This window comes from Schistosoma mansoni, chromosome 1 (assembly GCF_000237925.1).
Source record: "Schistosoma mansoni strain Puerto Rico chromosome 1, complete genome".
In the NCBI taxonomy this organism is placed as follows: domain Eukaryota; kingdom Metazoa; phylum Platyhelminthes; class Trematoda; order Strigeidida; family Schistosomatidae; genus Schistosoma; species Schistosoma mansoni.
In genome coordinates this window covers 52196115-52219596 of record NC_031495.1, presented here as the reverse complement: position 1 = coordinate 52219596, position 23482 = coordinate 52196115, and the positions used below count along the sequence as shown (strand labels likewise).

The window sequence follows — 23482 nt, the reverse complement described above, 5'->3', positions numbered from 1 at the left end:
ATATCAATACGAATATATGCAACAGATGTGGATAGATAAATAGACTCACCGGATTGATCTGGTTTGGAGAATTGGCCAAGTTTGACTTGTGCTCGATGGATTGGGTTACCAGCTGTATTGCGTGTTCCAAATACGGCTCACCAGTTGTAGTGGATGTCGAGTCGTGGACGGACTATGATCACCACTACTATTCGATTACGCGTCCAAAAACGACTTGGTTCCCTTGATAGCCCGTAAATCAGAAGGCTTTACTAGTCCAGATCAAGTATATTTATTGGCGATCTCGTGGTATCGAAATAATACCGAGACGTGCCAAAGAGTACAAGCGAATAAGCAGTGCGTGAGCAAGCTCGAACCAAACAAGGCGGATAGCGGAACAAGAAGTGAAACTGATACAGTTAAACAAATACAGTAAAACAAACTCTGGTACATTTGGTTACAATAATAATAATTGTTTCCGTTATTCCAATCGTGTTCTTATCGAGACTGGCCGGTCACTACATCTTCCTGAAAGTTTTGTTGTAGTTGAAGATACCACAGGTATTGTAGTTTGACAACACTACCAGTAACACCTATAATTGAATCGCGCCCACCAAGTGAAATCAAAAGTCAGGAGCGAGGAGGTTGGAAAATATATTTGATGGATTATCAATATATCGAGGAGTGACCGATCTTATCTGGCTAGCGATCGCCGGAGTCGTTGAGCACGCCATTCCAAACCGCGATCTGGTGCGGATGCTTGACCGAGCGTCTTCAGCTGGGTGAGTTCATTAAAACTAATGTGGTCAGCATCCGATGTCGAACACTTACAGAGCTATTGATTTTGGGGATTTATTTACCGCTACATGGTAATTAAATAACGATTTATTTGTTGGTCATCTATTATACTGAAATGTAACTTCCAATGCATAGCTAACCTTTCCGAGGTAGAAATGAAGCGGAGAATATTTATTTCAAAGATAAGCTTGTGTATGGTTGATCCTACTCAAATAACCTTGCCATGTATAGTAAAACTACCGTGAAGGAAGGCGGCTGTTCCAAATCTGAGCGTCACGTTAGAAATATGGTGTTAGACTATGATTCAGATGTATCTGACGGCAGTGCTCCAATTGGTAGGCTGTATTTATTTCAGTGAATAAAACAACAAACAGGTGAAGAAATGGACGAATCTTCAGATCTCAACTCGTCTAGTGATGGTGAGGAACGAAGTCGTGTAACACAAAGGAATGTTTTCGGAGATGATACTGGTTAGATAGTCTTATTATATATCTCCATTCGATTGTAAAGATAGTGATAAAGAAACACAACCAAAACATAGGCAGCCTAGGCTTGAACAGGTGAGATTTATAATGCGGTTATCAATTTGTCCACTGTCTGTAGCTCATAATTTTTTTCTCATAGAAATGAATCTATAATTAGACAGACGTCAAAAGTTTTGACTAGGCATTTGTGCTGGAGTTTAGAGCAGCTGGTCTACGCATAGGTTTTAGCTCTGTCGAAAGATACACCACTGTCAACTTTTTGCGCTCATTATTTTGTTTCTGCTAAACATTCATACTAATTTCAACGTCTTAAGACACACTTAGGACGTTTTAATTCCTCTAAACGTTCATTTAAAGTCCTTCGATATTAAAAATTTGTACTCCAGCAGCAATCACGTTAAGTCTAATTCATTTGTATCGATTGTATCAATCTTCCCACTGATATAGAGGAGTATTATTGGTCAGTTCCTGATCGGCTGCGAAGATTCAGAAACGAATAAAAATGAAGTTGTGAGATTAGTGACCAAAATAAATATGGTTAACATGGGTCAAGAGGGATAATGAAATTACAATCTCTTCACTCAGAGGAAATGATTAACATTCAGTCTTAATTGGGATCGGTTTATAGATCAGTTAAAACTACGAGGTGAATAATAAGGATAAACACATAACATACGGTGAGGAGAATAGACCATATCTTTATCCAAAGATTGCGTAATAAATCGTTCAATATGGATAGATTGATAATAAAAATGAGGAAACGTGTGAATGGTAGTAATATAAGTGAATCAGGTAAACTCAAGTTGTAAAACTATGGAGGAGGAAGTTTCCTTTCATTAGTCCACCCGAGAATCACACCTCCTTCAGGAATTAATTATGAAAGGTGCGCAATTTTTAAGACCCCCTCACTATTCACACTGTATTATAAATCAATCAAACTACAAACAACCTTACTACTTTTGTAGACTACAGATGTGACTAAAACATATCTAAGTGTCATCCACACTAATTTCAACATCTTAAGGTGCATTTAGGACATTTTAATTCCTCTAAACATACATTTAAAGTCCTCCAATATTAAAATTGCTATATTTTAGTATTACGTCAAATTAGTGCTGTAAAATGTCTGTTTGTTGACCGCTTCATTTATCTTGGGAGTCTCATCAGCCCTTGTGGTCTGGTGTGACGAAATCTCAACACGGATACAGAAGGCTCGTCTAGCTTCCGCCAACTTGCATCATTTATGGCGTAGCGAGATATCCGTCTACCAACCAAAGAACGGGTTTACTACACAACAGTTGGTTCCGTCCTACTTTGTGGTAGTGAAACATGGCCCGTAAGAGTAGAGGATATCCGTAAGCTGCTAGTATTCGATCATAGGTATCTTTGAAGCATTGCTCGTATATCCTGTGACTACCGGGTAAGTAATGCAGTTGTTAGGAAACGGGTACTAGGTAAGGATGTCAAATCGATTGATAAAGTAGTGAAACTTCATCAGTTGAGATGGCTGGGACATGTGTTGCGAATGCCCAACCTCCGACTACCCCGACGTGCCACATTTTATGGTGTAGGAGTAGGTTGAAAGAAAGCTAGGCCAGACCAAAACACGGCACAAAACCATGAAGTAACTAACAAGTGAACTTAGCCATGTTGGTAGATGTAGACTACCTGGTTGGGATCCGCGGACTGATAGCAATCGATGGTTAGAGACCTTGAATGACATGGCTCACAATCGTTTGCAATGGCGCAGGTGCATCCACTCTTTGTGTTCTCCCAAATTCTTTATTTATTTATTTAAACTTACGAATATTGGTACAAACTCTAATCTTCTGAATTCTTCATGTCCCTTTCTTTTTTCTCTTTCCCAATCTATTTCACTGGATTATACTCCTTCAATAACATCTTCAAACCCTAATCTTTCCGATTACTGCTTTTACTCTTGCTACCTCTACCACTATGAGATTTGAATCGAGAACTGCATCTCTGTGCTAATATGGTATAGCAACTGGAACTGATGTACGTGCGTAGGAAGTTCTACGTTGTGACTGACTGACTATCCAAATATCCATTCGTGAACGAGTGGGATGTATTAGACAGCAAAAGTAATCAACATTACATAATTCCTTATGTAGCTAGCGTCTTTACACTTACTAAACCATTAACGCTACACATAATTCTAATGTACATGTAATTTTACAACCCATATATTACACATTTATAGCTAAGGTTTCCTTTAGTTATATGCAAGAGATTAAGTGCAGTCAGCCTAAAACCAGCATTTACGTCTGTCTTGGTTTGAGCCTCATACGTTAGAATAGAATTTCTGAACAGTCTTATAAACATCTGAACCGCACGTCGTAACTACCCAAATACGTGAATATTTTCTGTCTACACCAACTTGGCAAGATCAACATGTCTATGACTGGTAAAATATTTTTGTTTTCTATTGAAAAATCTCCGTAGCCTGTATTAGACAGCTGAATTTTTAAGAATTTACATTTTTAATTGTCACAGGATAGTTTCGAAGAATCAGACCACGAAAATCAACTTAATGACAACGCTTTGGAGCAACAGGAAACAGAAAACGATTCAGATAACTCACATAGCCAAAGTTCTTTGAAAAAAAGGCTTCAGAGTATCCGATCCTCTTCTAGTAGTCCTAATAATGATGGTTCCCGGCAAGATGATGGTAGTGAAACGGGAGATAATGGGTCACAATTAGATGACATGGCCAATTCTAATGATAATGAAGGCCATAGAAGTAACGCTGAGGATGTAGAGGATGATTCGGCGCATGAACCGGACGAAACAAGAATATCTGTTGATTTTCCACTGATTCGTGCAGATTTGGGCAGGTATGGATTTTTTGGCATTAAAAACTAATTAAATATAATGTAGCTGTAGTAGAGTACTTTCTAAGAATAAACGGAATTGTTGCTTTTGGGGTTTCCGTTTTATAGTGATGGGTATTAATTATTTTTGTCAGCTGGTTGTAATTGTAATGAACTTAGCTAGATTTTTTAATAAACCTATACATTAATTATCCAAAGCTACTAATTTTTGAAGCCATATAAAGTAAACTTACACATGTTATTCAATCCAAAACCGTTTTAAAGATGTTTCAGTCGTCCATACGGTATGTTAACGATTCACTCAATTGTGTTAATTATAATCACACAATAAAAATTTGAAACTAGTAACGTGGCTCTAAATCAGTTGCAGTAGTGTAGATCCATCTTTGATTCTGAGCTTCAATATTATCTCGTACTCTTTGTCCCTCAGATCCTTTTTAGACATTTTAGACCGTATTTTGTTTAGTCCTTTTTGTGATTATTGTGAATACAACCACTACTCCTTTTCCGCTTATCTTGCTAATTTAATCTCTGTGCTAGTGTAGTGTATCAACTAATTGACATTTTTTTCAGGCCTTACGTTATGGCTGACTGACTTTGTGTTTCATGCTTCAAAATTAATCACAGTGACCCATTTGCATTCACTCTTCATCTTCCTCTAAATTCTAAGCTTATCATGGTTCCGCTCATGGTATCCCTTGATTTTATCGGATACTTTCGAGTTATACTTATGTTCAACTAGTGACTTGACACTTGAAGTTGAAAAATTAGAAAGAGCTGCATGTAGTCGGTCTTAAATACCTATTTCTTGGGTTTTATAGTGAGATTACCAGGTTGGTAAAACCATCATTTGTAAAGTAGTTTTTCCTTCTGGTCTATCAGGGAGTGGTATTTTTTTACTCAATAGAAGTTGTGACCGGATATTAAAAGTAGTTGACATAAAAACTGAAACTTCATTGCATTTAATTCGGTTTGGCTTTTCAGGTAGGATTACTAGTCTCCGCAAAAATAGTTAAAGTCGAGTCTGTGTAATTTATGAATTCCAGACATAAAATAACAGGGAAATATAGGCTCTCTGGTTGTCTTTTACAACACTCAAATTATTCCAGTTCATCATCGGCCTTTTTCCCGAAAGAACCAGTCAGATTCAAGTCTGGTCATAGATCAATCGATTCATTTTATAAGAACGGACCGAAGTTCTCTTGATAAATCAACTCAGACGCAATAACTTCTAAGATCTTGGCCTCTATAATCATTCGATGTTTAACTGGAGCTTGAGAACACTAGGTCATAGAAAGTCAGGTAGATATCAGACGTGACGGCGAATGAATCGATGGAGTAGTAACTCTATAACGGAAGCATATTTTCTGACGTTTAGCTGTAACTGAAGTCTTTGACCTAAAACCATCATCTATTTCGGTGAATAAATGCAACTTACTCGTAGATATGAGTTATTAGTTGGCAGTTAGTAATTTTAGTCGTAATTTAGGGATTTATTATCTCGAAAAAATTCTTGCTCTTAATAGGGGAAAGACCAGTCACTTGTAAAAATATTTCGGAAAAATGTTAAGTGAAAAATAATTAATTTTTACACTTTCTAAATCCCCTTATATCGTCTGATTTTATTTTTAATGATCGTGGTGAATAAAAAGTAAAAACCTCATCCAACGAGCAGATCTTGCTTACATAAAAAGTAATTGTATTTGATTTTCTATTAGGGAGGTACATTTGGTAAAAATGCCTAATTTTTTGTCGGTTGAAACTCGTCCGTTCGACCCTAACTTTTACGAAGATGAACTGGATGAAGATGAAATTTTAGATGAAGAAGGACGGACGCGTCTAAAATTGAAAGTATGATTTCTTTTATCCCTATAAATCATTATTTTGACCAATTTCTTCCTCAACTTCGAGTATGTAAATCTGACTCATTTAACAGTACCAATCATTTATTTTTTCAGACAGTGGTGTACTAAGATCAGTGTGATTTATATCATCTAGGTAGAATAGCTCATAATGTGCGATATGTAAAACCTAAGTTTGGAGTACCAAAAATATGATATACTCAGTAATTAGGTCTTAGTTGTATTAAGTAAATAGGGGTGTTGTTATATATATCACAAAATCTCAGTGAACTAAATTAACTTTGAATCAACGCCTAATTTTAAAATTGTTATATCTTGTAGCCGAGTGGATGCCTAGTTAATGTGTGACTTGATGAGACCGCCAATCAGGGGACAGCGAATTATCGATTGGAACAGTGACACGAAACCCGTGCGAGCAGACTAGAGTGCTAACCGGTCCTGCGATCTGCCTAGCCCAGCCAGTTAAGTCCAAAACACCAATAACAGCCTCTGTGGTATGAATCATTATTCACAAACATACTGAGTTTATATACCAACCAAACAGACCACATAGTACCATAAAATAGAAAATAACATTTGTACAATATTTAGCCAAATGGGGCTATGAATAGTAACCAATAAACTGATGATAACTCAAGAATCGTATGATAATAGTTCAAAGGTCAAAATAAAGCTAATGATAAGAGGAATACGAATATGATTAGGTTAGTCACTTAACAATTATACAATAGGAAATATACATATTACATTGGTCCACAAATAGTCCTCAAAAGTTACCATTCACAATTCCATTCGGGATACAACAAAAACTGATAAATCCCTCTAGAAAGTGTTGAGTCTTAAAGTTTTCATCTAACATTCTCGAATAAGCAGAGTATAATTTGTTACTATGTTTTCATCTCCTTATATAAAGTATAAGTCAACAACAAAAGCCCTGTCACATTAGCTCATTTATGTGTTTATTTTTATGCTGAAGCAAATCGTATTAACCTATTACTTTACTAAATTTGGGATTTGATAGGATTTCCACTCAAGCATATTTGTGTCTGCAACTACATGAGTGCGTTTTAATAGAGATCTTTTAATAATTTAGGTCGAAAATACAATACGTTGGAGGATTGGTAAAACACCTGATGGTGAAATGATTCATGAGTCAAATGCTCGTATTGTTCGTTGGTCGGATGGTTCTCTGTCACTACATCTTGGGGACGAAATTTTCGACATACACAAAGTAGATATTCAGTCAGATTATAATTATCTCTTCATACGAGAAGGTAGTGGTTTACAAGGACAATCAAGTTTGAAAACTAAATTAACATTCAGGTTTGTTTGTAATAATATGCATCATTCTTTTATTTTAAATTAATCGTATTTTTGGACACCAGCAAGAAGGATTTTTATTGGTTTAATCTTTTAAAAATTTGACCTAAGAATTTATGAGGCGTCTGTCATCGGTCAGTGCAAATTTCCATTGCCTTATTAAGAAGGTTGAATTTGCTGTCTTATCTAAATGATCTCAAGTCACTGACTGTTTGAGATTAAATGCTACAACCGGCTACGAATTCTGAACCAGCTCTTCTGAAACCATGCGTGCCATTCAAACTGGTTCTTTTCGACGTTAACACGCTAATACAGGTCGGACAATAGATAGGGTTGGTTTTGTCCGTAAAAAGTTTTAACATCGATGTCTGTTGTTTATCCGAGACCCGTATTCAAGACTCTAGTGACGTACTACAATTTTGCTATCCATCTGTCGCTCCGAAAACCTTGTTTCACGTGAGTTTATCCTGGGACCCTGTGATGTCTTCGTCTGCCTTTGCTGGCGTTGGTGTCTCACTAAGCTCTAGAGCTGATGTTAGTTATGTCCATAACTAACCAATAAAATCGATGCTTAAGCCCTCACCGCGTTAATGTGGTCTCATGTGTCTGTCTGTTGCATGTGAGCTACCAATTGAAAGACATTATTATCCTATTATATTAATGTGACTCACAAATTTTATTCATTTCGATAAGACATGCAATACTGGTCGGTATGTCTGTGCGTTTCACTTAATGACTGTAATTCTTTAATTATTGTACTAATCTAATTGCTTTTATGTTTAGAAACAGATAAAGTTTAAAGCCAAGTTGTCCTTGTTCTGACTATAGCTTTCACTTAGACTCTGGGATCGCCAGTATCGCGTTTACAGTTCTAATAGTATATCTGTAAGACAAATTAAATCCTACAGCTGAGGCAGCACTAATTAACTAAATCCTCATCAATAGTCGGTTATGTACTGTTAAATTAGAAATCTCCATGAAACTGAGAAAAAATCATAATGAGAAACGATTTCTTTTCGTCATCGCCTATGCTTCGACAGTTTGCAGCCCGGATGCGATTAAGGATGGGTTTTGCCACCAGTTAACAGTTCTTTTAGATAATGCGTTTGACAGGTATTGTAGTACTACCCGGAGACTTGAATGCACAGGTCGGGCGTCTAGGCACAGAAGAGAGGCGTTTAGGTGGATGATGGTGACTTGTTGGCCTCAAGTCAGATAACGGTAACTTTGCGTAGACTACAACCTGTTTCTGGGTGGCACTAACTATACTTACAGTCGTAACGGATTCGCTACCTGGCGTCCTCCCTCTGCAACTCAAGTCGTGATTCAGATTGATCACATGGCGATCACCTAGCGCTGGCGTGGTTATGTACAAGACCGACGCTCCTTTTGGAGTACCTATCTGGACTCTGATCATTCCTTTGTTTGCGCTAATCTTGCTCCCAAATGCCCTGGAATGGCTGAGAGTGAGAAGAGCCCGCTCTTCCTCTCGAAATGCTCACACATGGCCACGCGTATATAGCTTCCGTCAGGGAAGTCCTGCTCACTGCCTTCTAGTGGCTGGGGTGTTGTTTACGAAATTGAGAGGACGAGAAGCGAATTTCCGGCACTTTAACCGGGTTGGTAGGCATGCAAAGTCCACCTAGAGGAGTTGGAGAACCCTGATTCCAAACCAATGATTCACATCGGCTCCAGTATCCTGAGGGAACAAATGGCATATGAACTTATTGTTTATTATTTATGTGGCTCATATCTGTTTGGTGCCTCCTTGTACCAATGTTCATGTGTTTAGATAAATAAATAGATCGATGTCAGAAAATTGGTTGCAGCTTCTGTTGCAACCAACTACCAAACCGAGCTAGGTTCAATACTAGCTATCAACCCATCGAAAAGTATGGATGAGCATTGGAAGTTATTTCATGACTCTATGAAAATGGGGAAAGTCGCTTGTGGCTTCGCGAAACGTCTCGCTTATAGATAATGGGATTCTACAGGCTCATGACAACTCATTGAGGCCCGTTGGTCTACTCCGGACGACCGCGAGTTTGACCATAAACGAACATTGTTACGTAGTGAAGTTATGTAAAGCTTGCGTAAGGACCGAGAAGCCTGGTGGTTGGAGCGTGCTAACGAGTTGAAACAGCATCTGCTTCTGGTAACTTTTGAGGCGCCACAAATCACCAGGTCCAAAGGACCTTACTCCGGCTTTTTTAAAGATGGTGGGGACCTTTTGGTTAAGGAACTGACTAAGTTATTTACAAAGATCTGACAGTTATAGAATGTCCCAACATCGTGGGATGAGTCGAGAGTTGTCCCTATCATTAAAAAGAGTTCACATCGTTTCTGCAACAACTATCGGGGGATGAATCTACTTCCGATTGCGTCCAAACTATTGGCTTCTGTCATAATTTGTAGATTGTTCAAAACCCGAGAAAGACTGACCCCCGAGGAGAAGGCTTGCTTTCGTTCGGGTAGAGGACGTATTGATCATATTTTCTCCTCAGTCAAATATTAAAATACTACCATACTTATTATAGGTCAGTAATTGTAGTGTTTCTTGACATTAGGGCCGCCTTTAATTCGTTGAACAAGACTGTTATCTGGGATTGTCTGTTGAAGAAGGGTGTGTCTGAGAAGTTTATTAACATCTTGAAAACCCTATATACAAACACTTCAGATAGAGTGAGGGGACACAATCGCTTCTCTCCATTGCTTCATTCAGGCAGCGAAGTTTGTCAGGCTTGCCGAACCTGACCATCCCTTTTCAACTTTGCTATCGACGACGTTCTGGTAACAGCTCTGATGGATGTAGGCAATGGCGGTGTGGATCTGTTGCCTGAAGAAAGACTTCTAGACCTTGAGTATGCGGATCATATTGTCTTACTGTGCGATGATACCCGAGCCATGCAATCCGCACTTAATTAGTTGGCAATTAGTGTCCGTAGGTATGGTATGCGCTTTTCACATTAGAAGTAAAAAACACTTTTACAAGACTAGCAGGACTCTGATCCTGCACTCACCCTGGGTAGTAAGCAGATAGAAGTTGTCGAGACGCTCATGTATCTGGGTAGCTGCGTTAGTGCTAGTGATAGCGTGAGTGGTGAGATCGATTCATGTATGGTGAAAGCCAGAGCGACTTATGTTAATCTGGGCCATCTTTGACGCCTTCGTAATGTTAGTCTGGTTGTAAAAGGTCGGGTCTGTCATGCATTGATGAGATCAGTTTTGCTCTATGCTTGTGAAACCAGACCTCTCTGAGTTAGACGATGTTTGACGACTCTCTATGCTTGATTACCGTCATCTCCGAAGGATTGCTGACATCCAGTGGGAACACCATGTTAGTAATGCAGAGGTTCGACATCGTGTGTTCGGGCACAGCGATGATAATTCAACTGGTGTCACTATCTTAAAACACCTACTTCGTTGGCTTGGACATGTTCTACGAATGTCATCACAGCGAATTCTACATTGTGTATTATTTGCAGACTCTGGGACCAGTTAGAGAAAGCGGAAAGGTTGTCATTATGGGACATAGTGCTGCGGCATGAAAAAAGCTGTACAGGACCGGTTTCTGTTGGTCCTTCAAGACTTCCTGTTTGAGGTCCTAGAGATGGTGCCACACAGTGGCTTAAGACGTTATCAGATATGGCTCAGAATAGAAGCCAGTGGCGATCCTGGTGTAACTTTCTTTTACTTCATAAAAAATGGACGTAACTTCTTCGACTGTAGGAATTCATTCTGGTTGTACCTTTGCTAACTGAATTGCCTCTTTCATCATTATTATTTCACTATCATACACTAATTTTCGTTCGTTACTGTCCTCCTTTTTCTTATACGCACTTCCCGTTTTATGTCTCTTTACATTCTCATTGTTATTGTGTGGCGCATATGTATTTAATTTGTACCAATGTTTACGTTTTCAAATAAATAAATAAATGAAAAAGAATTCAACACTTTAATATATTACGGAAAACTTTTGTTCAAACCAACGCATTTTAAAACTGTCGTTTTCTCTAAGCTGAATAGTTTAATTGCAAAACCCTCACTGTCGTTAAGTGACCATTAATACTATCCACTAAAGCTTCTGACTATTATATGGATAAGCTTTTTTTGATACTTGATCCCATTGATACTCTCACTTGTCAGACACTAAAATTGTAAAAGTTATTCGTTATAACAATAGTCTACCTCATTACTCGTAGCTCGTTCTTAAACTTTCTAACCGTAATATTAAGAAACAACTTGGTTGAGTTCACATGAAGTGATTTCTTCCTTTACACAATAATAAAGTATGCCAATATGTAGTATTTTTTTGGTAAAACAACTAATGTGTTGACCCCCCAAAAAATTGAAACAATTATCTGATGTTTAGTTCATTTCTCCTATCCGGTTAATGATATTTAATTAAAATAGGTAATCATTTAATCATAACAGAGACAGATTTTAAATTAGATACATTGTTGTACAGCTTGAACTAAAATTTTCTTATATAAGAACTCTCGTCTAAATTAGAGCGAATAGTTTCACAGTATTTGAGCGCCGAGTTGATGTAAGACATTAAATAGGAATAATATATATTTGTAAAATCTCAGCGAATGAATTTGTAGTAAATCCAACGTTTCGCCTGGCAATCTGGTCCAAGCTTTCAATGATTCTAATCAGTTGTCTTATCGGAATTTGTTAAGCAACTCACTGGAACGCAGAGATGGATATATTGAGGCAATACGCACAGTATGCACATATGCCAATTAGAGACTGACCAGTTGCAGTCCTAACAAATCGATGGGAAGATTCAAACAAACAATACTGAATGAATTCACTGGAACATTAAAAATGACACATACATACAGTTTTAAAAATTACACTCTTCAAATTTCACTCTTTTATTTTTAGTTTTGTTTAATTATCTTCATTTTATACATGCTGTGACAGATATGATTCATATCATATATTACAAATTGTATGTTTTTCTTATAAATTCACCGATAAGAGACAATATATAGTGTGAATGTAATTTCTCATCTCACCAATTACGTTTTCTATACAATATGTTATATTAACGCTTATCATTTCACATTACACATCTCTTACACACTAATACACATACCTAGTTTAGACTTTTTTAACGTTGATTGGATGACCTATTCAGTGTACAATGAAACGAAGAACCATGTACCTATTTATATTCGATAATTTTGATGTTCGATTATAATTCCTTGAAAAAGCTTGGACCAGATTGCCAGGCGAAACGTTGGATTTACTACAAATTCATTCGCTGAGATTTTACAAATATATATTATTCCTATTTAATGTCTAAAATTTTCTTATTTATTAACTTTATGATTGAAATAAACTTGTCAATGTATATATATATTTTTACAACATATAGGCCACATTCAACAGATTCATTTACGCATCGTAAAATCACATTATCACTAGCAGATAAAACAAATAAACTACAAAAGGTTAGTTCACTTATAATTTATAAAGCTATTGCCTATTTATGAAACTCAGTTAATTTACTTGACTTGTAGTAGCTGTTCATGATATCTGTTAAAGTTTCATATGGATATACTATTTATTATGGATCCTTTTTATCTTTTCTTGCATATTTTAAGTTTAAAAATCGTAATTTATAATCCAATGTTGTTGGTTGAAATTGTTTTTGATGTTATTCGAAGTTGGATGGCAATGACACGCAAGGGCCAAGTTTTGTAACATTTAGGCCTCACCAATTGTGTGGATTTCCATTCCGTGTTCCCAGTCAGTCAGCTACAACGTAGGACCAGGCACATATATGGATCGGTCCAAGTTGCCATACCTCGTTAGCACAACAAGATGAACACTGGATTCATAGAAGTAGTTAATTTAGTGGTGGTAATATATAAAAGATAGGTTGTATATAAGGATATAGTATAGGGAGGAAGAAATTTATTAAGCAATTTTAATCTCAAGGTTTAAGGGAAGATAAAGAGTATATACACCTACGCCATTGTGATCGATTCTGAGCCATGACACCTAGGGTCTCCAACCATTGGTTACGATAGTCACGCGGACCCCAACCAAGTAGTCTGCATCTGCCGACATGGCTCAGACTAGAAGTTAGTGACTTCAAGCACTGATGCCACGTTTTAGTTTGGCCGCCCCCAACTCTCTTCCAACCATCCCCAATACTATTCAGCATAGCGTGTCGTGGTAATCGGTGTTCGGGCGTACGTGTTCCCACTGAAGCCTATATGCAACACCCATTGATTCAAATCCGAGGCTTATCTTACAGGTCATTTAATTGCTCTGGTCAACTGATGTGCGAATTGTATTGAATCTCCATGACTTGATGCATCCTATTATCAATGTACTGGATAAAATTGGTTAGCCACTATCTTCATAGAGCATTTTTTACGACCATTTAATTTTTCATGAGAATACATATTACTACCAGGATTCAGGTTGCACCGTCCTCAAGAATTCTAAATAAAATAAGATTTGATATCCAGATTTTATTGTTAGCAATCGCCAGACTGTCTAAATTTTTTCACAACGATTTTCATATATCAATATAAAGAACGTAAACATGAACAATGGCAAACTCTACGTACTTCATTCAGTATTGTTTGTTTGAATCTTCCCATCGATTTGTTAGGACTGCAACTGGTCAGTCTCTAATTGGCATATGTGCATACTGTGCGTATTGCCTCAATATAGCCTTGATTCACAAGCATGATAAGCAAAGATGAAGCGAAAGATACTGGGTTCGAGTCCCCGAGTGAACATCAACTCTGAGATGCAGGTACATCCAGCTGACGAGTCCCAAATAGGACGAAACGCGCGTCCTGGATTCCACTGCTAGCCACTATCCATCTTTGCTTATCTACGTACTTCAGTTTTAACATCTGAGTATTTTTATTCCTCAAATATTAACTATCAGAATATAATTTAATAAGTTGATTATTGAGTTGGCAGGTTGTTAAGCTATGTGGTAACTTAACCTGATGCAAAATGTGCCTTTTCAACCAGTGAAACCCCGGGTTCGAAAACCATTAAACTTCGGTTTGGACAACCAAGTAGTATCACTAGCCCTGACAATGGAAGTTTGATTTGAAACCGTGAATATGAATTTTCATAGGGTAAATCATTATTATTATTATTATGTCTACTCATACTTAACAAAACATATCTTAATATGTGACCCAATTTAGAGCAAAGGCCTCAAGGCATTCTGGAGAAGCAATCGGTGGTTGAAAACAGATTAAAATCGATTTAACTTCACAAACCACCAAAGTGTATAGACGAATCTGTGATATACGCTTGTTACCTGAATGTCGTTTCGGTCACTTATCTGTTTGAACTGTGATCGATGAAGCACAATCTTAAGCTATGACGACAATTTGAAATTTACGGTGAGACTGGGAGTATTTCTTTTTCTCGAGTTTAATATCTTACCTACCATACACTTCACTTTTTTTCTGGTACTTATCGTACTTTAAAGGTTTCTTACTTTATATATTATTATTATTTCAACTTAGGTCAAAATTCTTCCTGTTACGGGTGCGGATCCAGAATCAAATCGTAATGTGCTTGTTAGAAAAGAGGAAGAGAAATTGCGCGCTACACTAAGGCGCGAAAGTCAGTTACGGCGTATGCGTGAAAAGCAGGCCATGTCAAGAAGTAGTTTTGGTAGTGAACGTAGGCGAAGTTACGGAGAGGATGATGAAGATGATGATGATGGTAATACAACGTCTTTAAATGCATTAAAAAGAAATGCGAAAAACTCATTGTTGACTGCACGCAAAGGTAAATTAAATTTTAGGATTACTTTGTTAGTATTCCTCGTAAAAATATGTCAGCCCATCTATTCGGAGATTTACTTTACTGAGAACACAGTAAAAATTTCAGTATGCTTGTAAAATGGTGCGCAATCTACCTAACAGTTCATATATATATATATATATATATATATATATATATATATATATAATAGTGTTTGTTAATGACTAACATCACTGTTGTTCCTGTAATCTCATTCTATTGAATATTCCATTCGCCTAATGTGCATCCTTGTTCTCATCTCAACAAACAGGATATATTTCTCATGATGACTGTTTAGTATTCCATGCTCTTAATTTTTAGGAGTTTTTCTACTTTTTCTGTCGTAGTAAGTAATATGTTTTGTATTCTTATTTAATTATTTCAGATGTTGCTGCAATTTATTCATCCGATGAGGAATCTCTAAGTGATGTAAGTTGTAATAACTGAAGTAATTCACTATGATAATATCTACATATGTTTCATCTGATTGGTTTAACTATGAAATATCACATGCAAATGTATGTAGAACTTGGTAATTCAACATGTAAATAAAATATGATTTTAAACAGATCGAGAAATGGGTAGGTCAATTAAAATATTCTCAGTAAAGTTAATATTAGACTAACTTGGATTAAATTTATACACTGGATATACTAGATTTAATCACAGAAAAATTAATTGTTTCCTCATTAGGATTTCCACTTAAAATTGTTGCTACTTCTTAGAGTTAATATAACTTTAATGCCAGGGGAATTTGTACGTTGGTGCTTCAAACAATTTGTCTCCACCTATTTCATCATTGGTTCTAATCTTAGTTCTGATTACCTCATTTTAAAACGTTTCGTATTATATCTAGGCCTCATGTAGTTTTCTAAGCACGTGTATGATTTCAAAGGAGTGTGAATTTCGCGGTTACATTTGATGTTGCTTTGTGTATATGAGTAAACTGATTGAAAGAAATCTTAGTTAAAAAGACGAAAGTAATATTTAGGAATAAAGTATATATATATATATATATATATATGTTCTCAACAAGCATTCTGCATTTCAACGAGTGTATCTTATTTCTCTTTTTACAGATATCAGAACCTCGATCACGTAAGAAGGTAAGAGCGAAAATAAGTGATGAAGAGGAAAGCGACTAAAATAAAATACTTTTCCACTGTTCTCATACGATAAATTGTACATAATTTATTTATTGAAAAATAAACAATTTTCTTTTATCATAAATTTTCCTTAGACTCGATGTGGAATACAGTAAAACATATTATTTACCTTACTAATTAGCTTCTCCAGTTAGGTGTATCAATACGACTTAACCTTGTGCAATATAATTTGAAACGTCACTGTTACATACAACAGTTGTGGTTCGGAATAACTCTCACCAGCATTATCGAAAAAATAATTTCATAAAGTTATAAAATAAGCAATGCATAAGAGTAGTTAGAATTTTTTTTAGTGAGCCATGTTTTTGATTACTTCCAACCAAATAACGGAAGCAAATTATCTGATAAAATTGAAATACGGTCTATCACCCTTATGTTTCTAGAGTGATAGGTGTAGTTATTTTAGACAATGCTCATTGTAAATCCAACTTTCATAGCTGTTTTTACTTCTCATTTTATAAAGTGGGATTCCTCCCTTCATCATCTTATTATCCACTCATATTTCCTTCCAGCTTACTTCTGTTTTTATAGATATGTCCCTCAGATTCCAGCTAATGCATCTTAGCGTAAATCTTCTGAAAGAGTTAGGCGTTTTCTCCCCTATTATTTTCATTTTAGTCTTCGTCTTAGTATCAGATAAGTTTCATAGCTCAAATGAACAGATACTACAATAACTTTATATTCACTAACCACGTTAATTACGAAACTGTATTCATAAACTCAAGTGTAATTCTTTGTCAGTTGGTAATTTTGTCTTTTTACAAAGGAAATGAAATATTCTCACACTAGTTGTAAACAAGATAGGATTCTGATTTCGGTTAACGATCGTACAATAAGTTATAATAGATGGTTATAGTATACAATTAAATGTTTGTAAATGCTTATTGGAAATGCAATGAACAATCAGGATCTCTGGTGGTAAACTCCAAAGCTTATGGTCAGTATGGTAACAAAAGGTTTTTATAGTGGCTAGCCAGGGAAATCCCAGGACGCGCGGTCCCGTCCTATTTGAGACTCGTCAGCTGGATGTACCTGCATCTCAGAGTTGATGTTCACTCCTGGGACTATATCGAAGGCAATACCGCACAGTATAGCGCATATGCACAATTAGAAGACTGACCAGTTGCAGTCCTAAAGACATCAATGGGAAGATCCAAACAAACAATACTAAGTAAATTTCAACTTTACCCCATCGCACAAGCAAGTGGCTATCAGGACTCAGTGGCCGAGTGGATAACGCGATGGCGTTTGAAGCGAGGGTACTGGGTTCGAGTCCCAGAGTGAACATCAACTCTGAGATGCAGGTACATCCAGCTGACGAGTCCCAAATAGGACGAAACGCGCGTCCTGGATTCCACTGCTAGCCACTTTCCATCTTTGCTTACTATGCTTGTGAATTTAGGCTATATTGAGGCAATATGCACATATGTTAATTAGTGACTGACCAGTTGCAGTCCTAACACATCGATGGAAGATTCAAACAAACAATACTAGATGAATTTAATGGTCAGTATATTCGTAAAGAGAAGGTAAAAGAAGAGATATTTTCATTTTCTTTTTAATATCACTTTATGTTGACTGTCAAACGTTAGGTGTTGGTTCTTACAAAGCACAACTCAAATAGTCTTGTCATGACGCTTTACGTGTTTAGGTAACTATGTTTTTTATTTCCACATTTTTCAATGACATCAAGGATAATATTTGACACTGCTACAAGTGATAAGCCTTGCTGATTGAACGCTATATTCGGATCCTAAGCTAGTTTTGTAATCCCCAAGCTAGAACTACACAGCGACTTGAGCACGAGAGAAAAGGTACAAATATGCGGGAAGCACTTTACTCCAAAGATTCGTTTACGTTCAGAAAATATAGGGTTTTTATAGTATTTTAAAAGTCCTTGGGTTTTACTGAACATTCTATAATACTGCTAAACATAGTAGCAGTGTATTAATCAGCCAATCAGAATCTCTACATGTGACTTTTCATTTTCTCTATCTTCTAACAAAACTTCTAATCAAACGCTGATTGGATGAAATGCTCTTTAATGTTTCATGGGCTTGTCATGTCGATTGCGAGAAATTTGCAGGATCATCCCAACAACAAGACTTGTCAGTCAACAAAGACATACAATTATAGTCAGATGTCAGAAAGTATCCCTGCGTTCTAAAACCTGATGAAAAAATATTTGATCGATGCATTCATGCTCAAGTCTGAAACGATACTGGTTTTCATAGGTTTACCATTCACAAGCTTCAGATATATGCAGGAGTCGATAGTTAAAAACGTGAGCTTATTAGCAATACTCGTTGATAATAATGGTGAACTTATTTTTATCATCTTTCAGTCAAGTCAATTCCATAAACAATTTTACGTGATGAACAGAATTTGTATTACTTGTGATGTGCTAAGACTAATCAACCATTATGTGTTATCATTCTATATTAGAGCTGACTAGAGGTGCTAACGAAATGCTTTAAAGTTGTACTTTTTTCAGTCACTTGATTATTAACCCTTTCCCCTTCAGTTATTAAACTAAGAGATTAGAGAATAAGGTTAAAAGTGCAACTGGACAAATGACAAAAAGCAACCAAAAATACACTTCAACAAGTTAAAATATAAACAAATCAAAGTTGTGCAGATGAACGTAGTCAATAACAAATGATGAACTAGTACATTATCTTGCTTGAATCACACTGTCGAATAATGAAGTAAACTCAGTTATGATTTTTATTTGTGTCATCATTTAATAATGCATAGATTATATCATTTATGTCACGAAAAGCAACATCATTTTCCATTGTTATATTATTATGATTAGCAGTTGGATAGGTAACATCAAAAGGATTAGTCACAGTGTTTAGAGCATGAGGACCGTACAGAGTATCTGAACTGTTTTTATCTTCTGATGTGGTCGAATAATGGCGTGTTTTACTTCCTAGAATTTCGTGTTCACTGCTTTGGTGTTTTTTATTTTCCACTATACCCAATTGTTTCAAATTAGGTAACGAATCAGGTTTAAAGTTTTGAATGTTAATATGCTTTTCTGAAAAACCTTTAGTCATATGACTGATTGTTGAAGTGTTCTTGCCTTCTGATAATGAAATATTATCCTGAAATAGAAAGAAAGTGAAATCGTTGAGGTTCATTTTTATTTTAAATCATGTAATTACTTATAAAGCGAAATTAACTAGTAGTGAATAGGATGATGTAGCTAATCTTTTGAATGGTATCCAGATATTATAAAAATGATTATTATATTCAGAACCCTAAAAAAAGAAAGGAAGTGAATAGTTAAGCTAAAATTAGATAAAAGTGTACAACTCACTATGCACATTAACGTAATCCTTTGTTTTAACACGATGATTGTTTACTAAATGACTATAAACGGCAGCGTTGGATTAGAATGAAGAGTTATCTCTCACTCTATCAGAGCATTTGTATCTATACTCCCTTTTCTGTCACTTTTAGAATGAGATATTTCAAATTAATTAGATAAGGTTACTCATTATGTACATTGCTGGTAGATGACTCGAGCAGCTCTGATAATTCTGATTAAATATGTTCTAAATACAACATTTCATGGATCTCGGAAAGTTGTTTACAGCTACAAATATTTAATAACATTGTATGTGGTGAAAGTTGTCCGTACAGTTATCAAATAACCTAACGTATGTCATCTGAGAGGGAATTCTCAATGAAGTACATCAGTCATAGTGTGGCGTGTTCTACTTATGTCGATATAAGTATTATATAACGCTAGTCAGGGATAGAATGTCTGGCAGCAGATGGTTGAGAAGATCGAGGAGGAAAGAACGGGAATAGAAAGCAATTGTTATAGAAATGCAGGCACAATGAAGTCTGATACAGTTAATGAACATTTTGCAAATGAAATATTGGAGTATGGTTTTTCTGTTTTATCAAGTGACTGTAATTTTGTGCTAATTGGTTGTCCTCAACTGTGTTCTCCTTCAATAAAAACCTCTCAAATTGTTCCAGATTTCGTTTTTAGTATACAAAGCAGTAACATTTTGAGTATATCTCATTTCCACCTCTACTATTATACCATATAAATGCACTGCATATTTTTTTTAGCTATTTATCATATAAATATCTAATTATTTAATTTTTTAGTGGCTCAAACGTGTAGGAACTTCTATTCGTTTGCCTTTGATAAAATAATATAATTTTTTAATATTAATATAATTCATTCACCAGGTATAAGTTTATTTAATTGCCTTAGTATCACACAGTTTGTGTGAGGGCTAGTGATGTTTATCCGAATAGAAGTAGGTAGAGTGGAGTTCGGTCCGACGATTTCGTAGCTGTAAACTGAGTATTTTAAGCATTAGACTACCATTCTACATCACTTTTGTTAATAAATAAGCGTGTTACGAAATGTCTTGAACATTATAAAAAGCAATCAAAAAAACGGTAACCGGACTTTGACGGCTGAATTACAAACGTCTCGGGGCTAACTAACTTTAAACGGTTCGTAGACTGACATAGAATCAGTGTTGCCAGTCGTATTTGAAGGGAGAGGACATTTCCATATTTCTGTACTTGAAATGTTTATTTGCTTGATTGGGTTGTACATACTTGTATTGTTATCGCCTTTGTAAACTTGAAACAAATACTGTTCGTGGGGTTTGTTGAAATCATTGGTACTTAACACTTCTGTTAGTTTTGGATTTGTGATTGAAGAGTAATTATACATGGAATTATTTTGTTTTACCAAGCTCGTATTTGACAAAAATATAGGCATAGTGGTGTTAGTTCCTGCAGTGGTACAAACAATTGATCCATATCTATTACTCACAGGTTGTTCACTAATTGCTTTCATACCTTTAGGATCGATATTTTGAGCGTCATCAACCCGATTATAAAGTTCTACTGCCATAGGACGAGGACGTGCCCCAACACCGAATGGTTGGAGTAATCCTAATGCTTTTTCTTCATTGGTCAAAACGTTAATCAAACACTTTAAAACTGCCTATAATAGACAAAGTAATAATTTATAAATATAATAACACAAAAAGTTTATCATCAACTGAGCTACTTATTACTTCAGAGATATTTTTTGAGAACTCATATTCTTAATATACTGTCTCGTTTATGGTTTGTGAGTTTTGTAGACCAAATCCAAGACGATTTCCTTCCCAGCAACTTTTTCCCTTCTTGATGACGAAATTTCTAAATTCAGACTAGATAATAATCAGCACTCAGCATGAGACTGTGTAGCAAACATCTCTTTAACTTAGTAATCTCTCAATAGATCTAAAGACTACAAATTTTTTGAGGCGTTTCAGCTAACCACTTTACTTAAATACATGACACGATATTCTTTTTATATAAATTTTTAGATCTGTAACTAATATGAGCTCATAAAAATAAATAGATTTATAGAATTTCTGTAAACACGTTAAGGCAGGTCAACAGTATAAACCACAATAAAATAATCTCAATAAATGTAATAACTCATAAGTAAGATTGTTTGTCTTCATATGTCAATCACACTATGAGTCGATAAAACAAAACCTAAACCATGTAATTCTGTGGAAACCAACAAGGTTAAACTAATGCAGCCATTTAGAGAAGAAATAGTCTGAGTAAGAAAGTTATGATCCAATCCCTGTAACTTCAAAGTGTTTTTCGAAATAGTCTTCTACTGGCTAACCTAAACATGACAAGCAAGGATATGAGACGAAAAACTGAATTGATTTGATAGCCATCGTGATTGGAAACTGTAGTAGGTTGTTGATTACTTTACAGACAATAAGTAGATAAGAAGCACGGGTCAAGAACAAAAAATATTAATAATGTTTAACAGTTGAGTGAAGATTACTGTAGGATCATCTTCAATACTTTGTACGAGAAAGTAGTCTGTCGGTTGTATTTCACATAATTGATCAGTGATTACTGAACAGCGTGAGTTGGTTGAGGTTTGGTACACCATAGGATTCCCGCTCACTAGCCAAGTGTTTGCATGCGAGACAGAAGGTCCTGAGTTCGATCCACAGTAGGGTTGTGGACACACTACAGAGGATTATCATATTAGGACGAAACATCTATCCACTCCTTCATAGTTCTAACTGGATGTCTAACTTAGGTCGGTCAACGATATCAATAGTACTTGGAAATCTCCACAAACATGTATACTGATAATCAAGTAATTAGTATCAAACAATTTTATGTTACCTCATCTTGTTGTGAACAATGTTTCCCTGGATTTTTCAAACGACGCAACAACAAAGCATGCCATTTTTGTCTTAATTCTGTCACCATTATTGCTTCATTTGAATTTACGGTGAATCGAAGAAATTTATGTGGGTCTAAATGAAACGATACGATATTATTTTTCTGGACGTTTGTTGATGATGAAGACTCCATATTTGGTTGTTCTACTGACGGCTGACTAAGTTTAGTCTGGTTTTGCAAAGATAGTGATTTCACATGATCGAAACAGTCTGAGATTTGCATAGAATTAAAATATTTTAACATTTTTAGAGCAGAATCATTTAGTTCCGAGATTTTAAAACTGGAAATTCTTGTCGTATCCGAGTCAGACAACATACTGTATGGATTTTGCTTGATTGTTTTTTGTTGCATCATTGTAGGTAGCGTTTTATGTATATTTTGTTGGATGTATGACGATAATAATTGTCCGTTGTTTTCCAAAATCGATGTGGCAGTCATATTATTTTCTGAAACAGAATTAGAGTTTAAATCATTTTCCAATCTGTCTTCTGGATTCACATAAGCCTTGCCGGCATTATCTTCATTTTTGTTACTTAAACAACTACAGACTTCCTGTTCATGAACTGAGTTTTTGCACTCCTGCCTTAGCAATTCTTTCAAAGATGATTTAAGATTCAGATCTGGGATCACTAAAAAGCCATAAATAAGAAGGAATAATACATTGAATAGGAATAATATATATTTGTAAAATCTCAGCGAATGAATTTGTAGTAAATCCAACGTTTCGCCTGGCAATCTGGTCCAAGCTTTCAATGATTCTAATCAGTTGTCTTATCGGAATTTGTTAAGCAATTCACTGGAACGCAGAGATGGATATATTGAGGCAATACGCACAGTATGCACATATGCCAATTAGAGACTGACCAGTTGCAGTCCTAACAAATCGATGGGAAGATTCAAACAAACAATACTGAATGAATTCACTGGAACATTAAAAATGACACATACATACAGTTTTA

The 23482-nt window shown here is 35.9% G+C and overlaps 2 protein-coding genes across 2 annotated transcripts in view; one reads left to right on the top strand and one right to left on the bottom strand.

Annotated features, from left to right (window-relative positions):
• Positions 1-1000: 1000 nt before the first annotated feature.
• Smp_172160 (senescence downregulated leo1-like) lies at positions 1001-16247 on the top strand (the record flags this gene model as incomplete). Its single annotated transcript, XM_018794808.1, has 10 exons — positions 1001-1112; positions 1152-1247; positions 1288-1337; positions 3777-4117; positions 5833-5965; positions 7070-7299; positions 12686-12761; positions 14820-15087; positions 15488-15531; positions 16182-16247. The coding sequence occupies 10 exons, from the start codon at positions 1001-1003 to the stop codon at positions 16245-16247; spliced, it is 1416 nt and encodes a 471-aa protein (XP_018649184.1).
• Positions 16248-18842: 2595 nt separating this feature from the next.
• Positions 18843-23482, bottom strand: part of Smp_172150 (putative atp-dependent RNA helicase) — a gene marked incomplete at its 5' end in the record, with an annotated part of 38608 nt that continues 33968 nt past the window's right edge. The window contains 3 exons of the mRNA XM_018794807.1: positions 18843-19378; positions 21085-21258; positions 22464-22669. Of these exons, the coding sequence (XP_018649183.1) occupies positions 18983-19378; positions 21085-21258; positions 22464-22669 (776 nt within the window). The 3' untranslated portion in view covers positions 18843-18982. The remainder of the gene's footprint in view (positions 19379-21084; positions 21259-22463; positions 22670-23482) is intronic.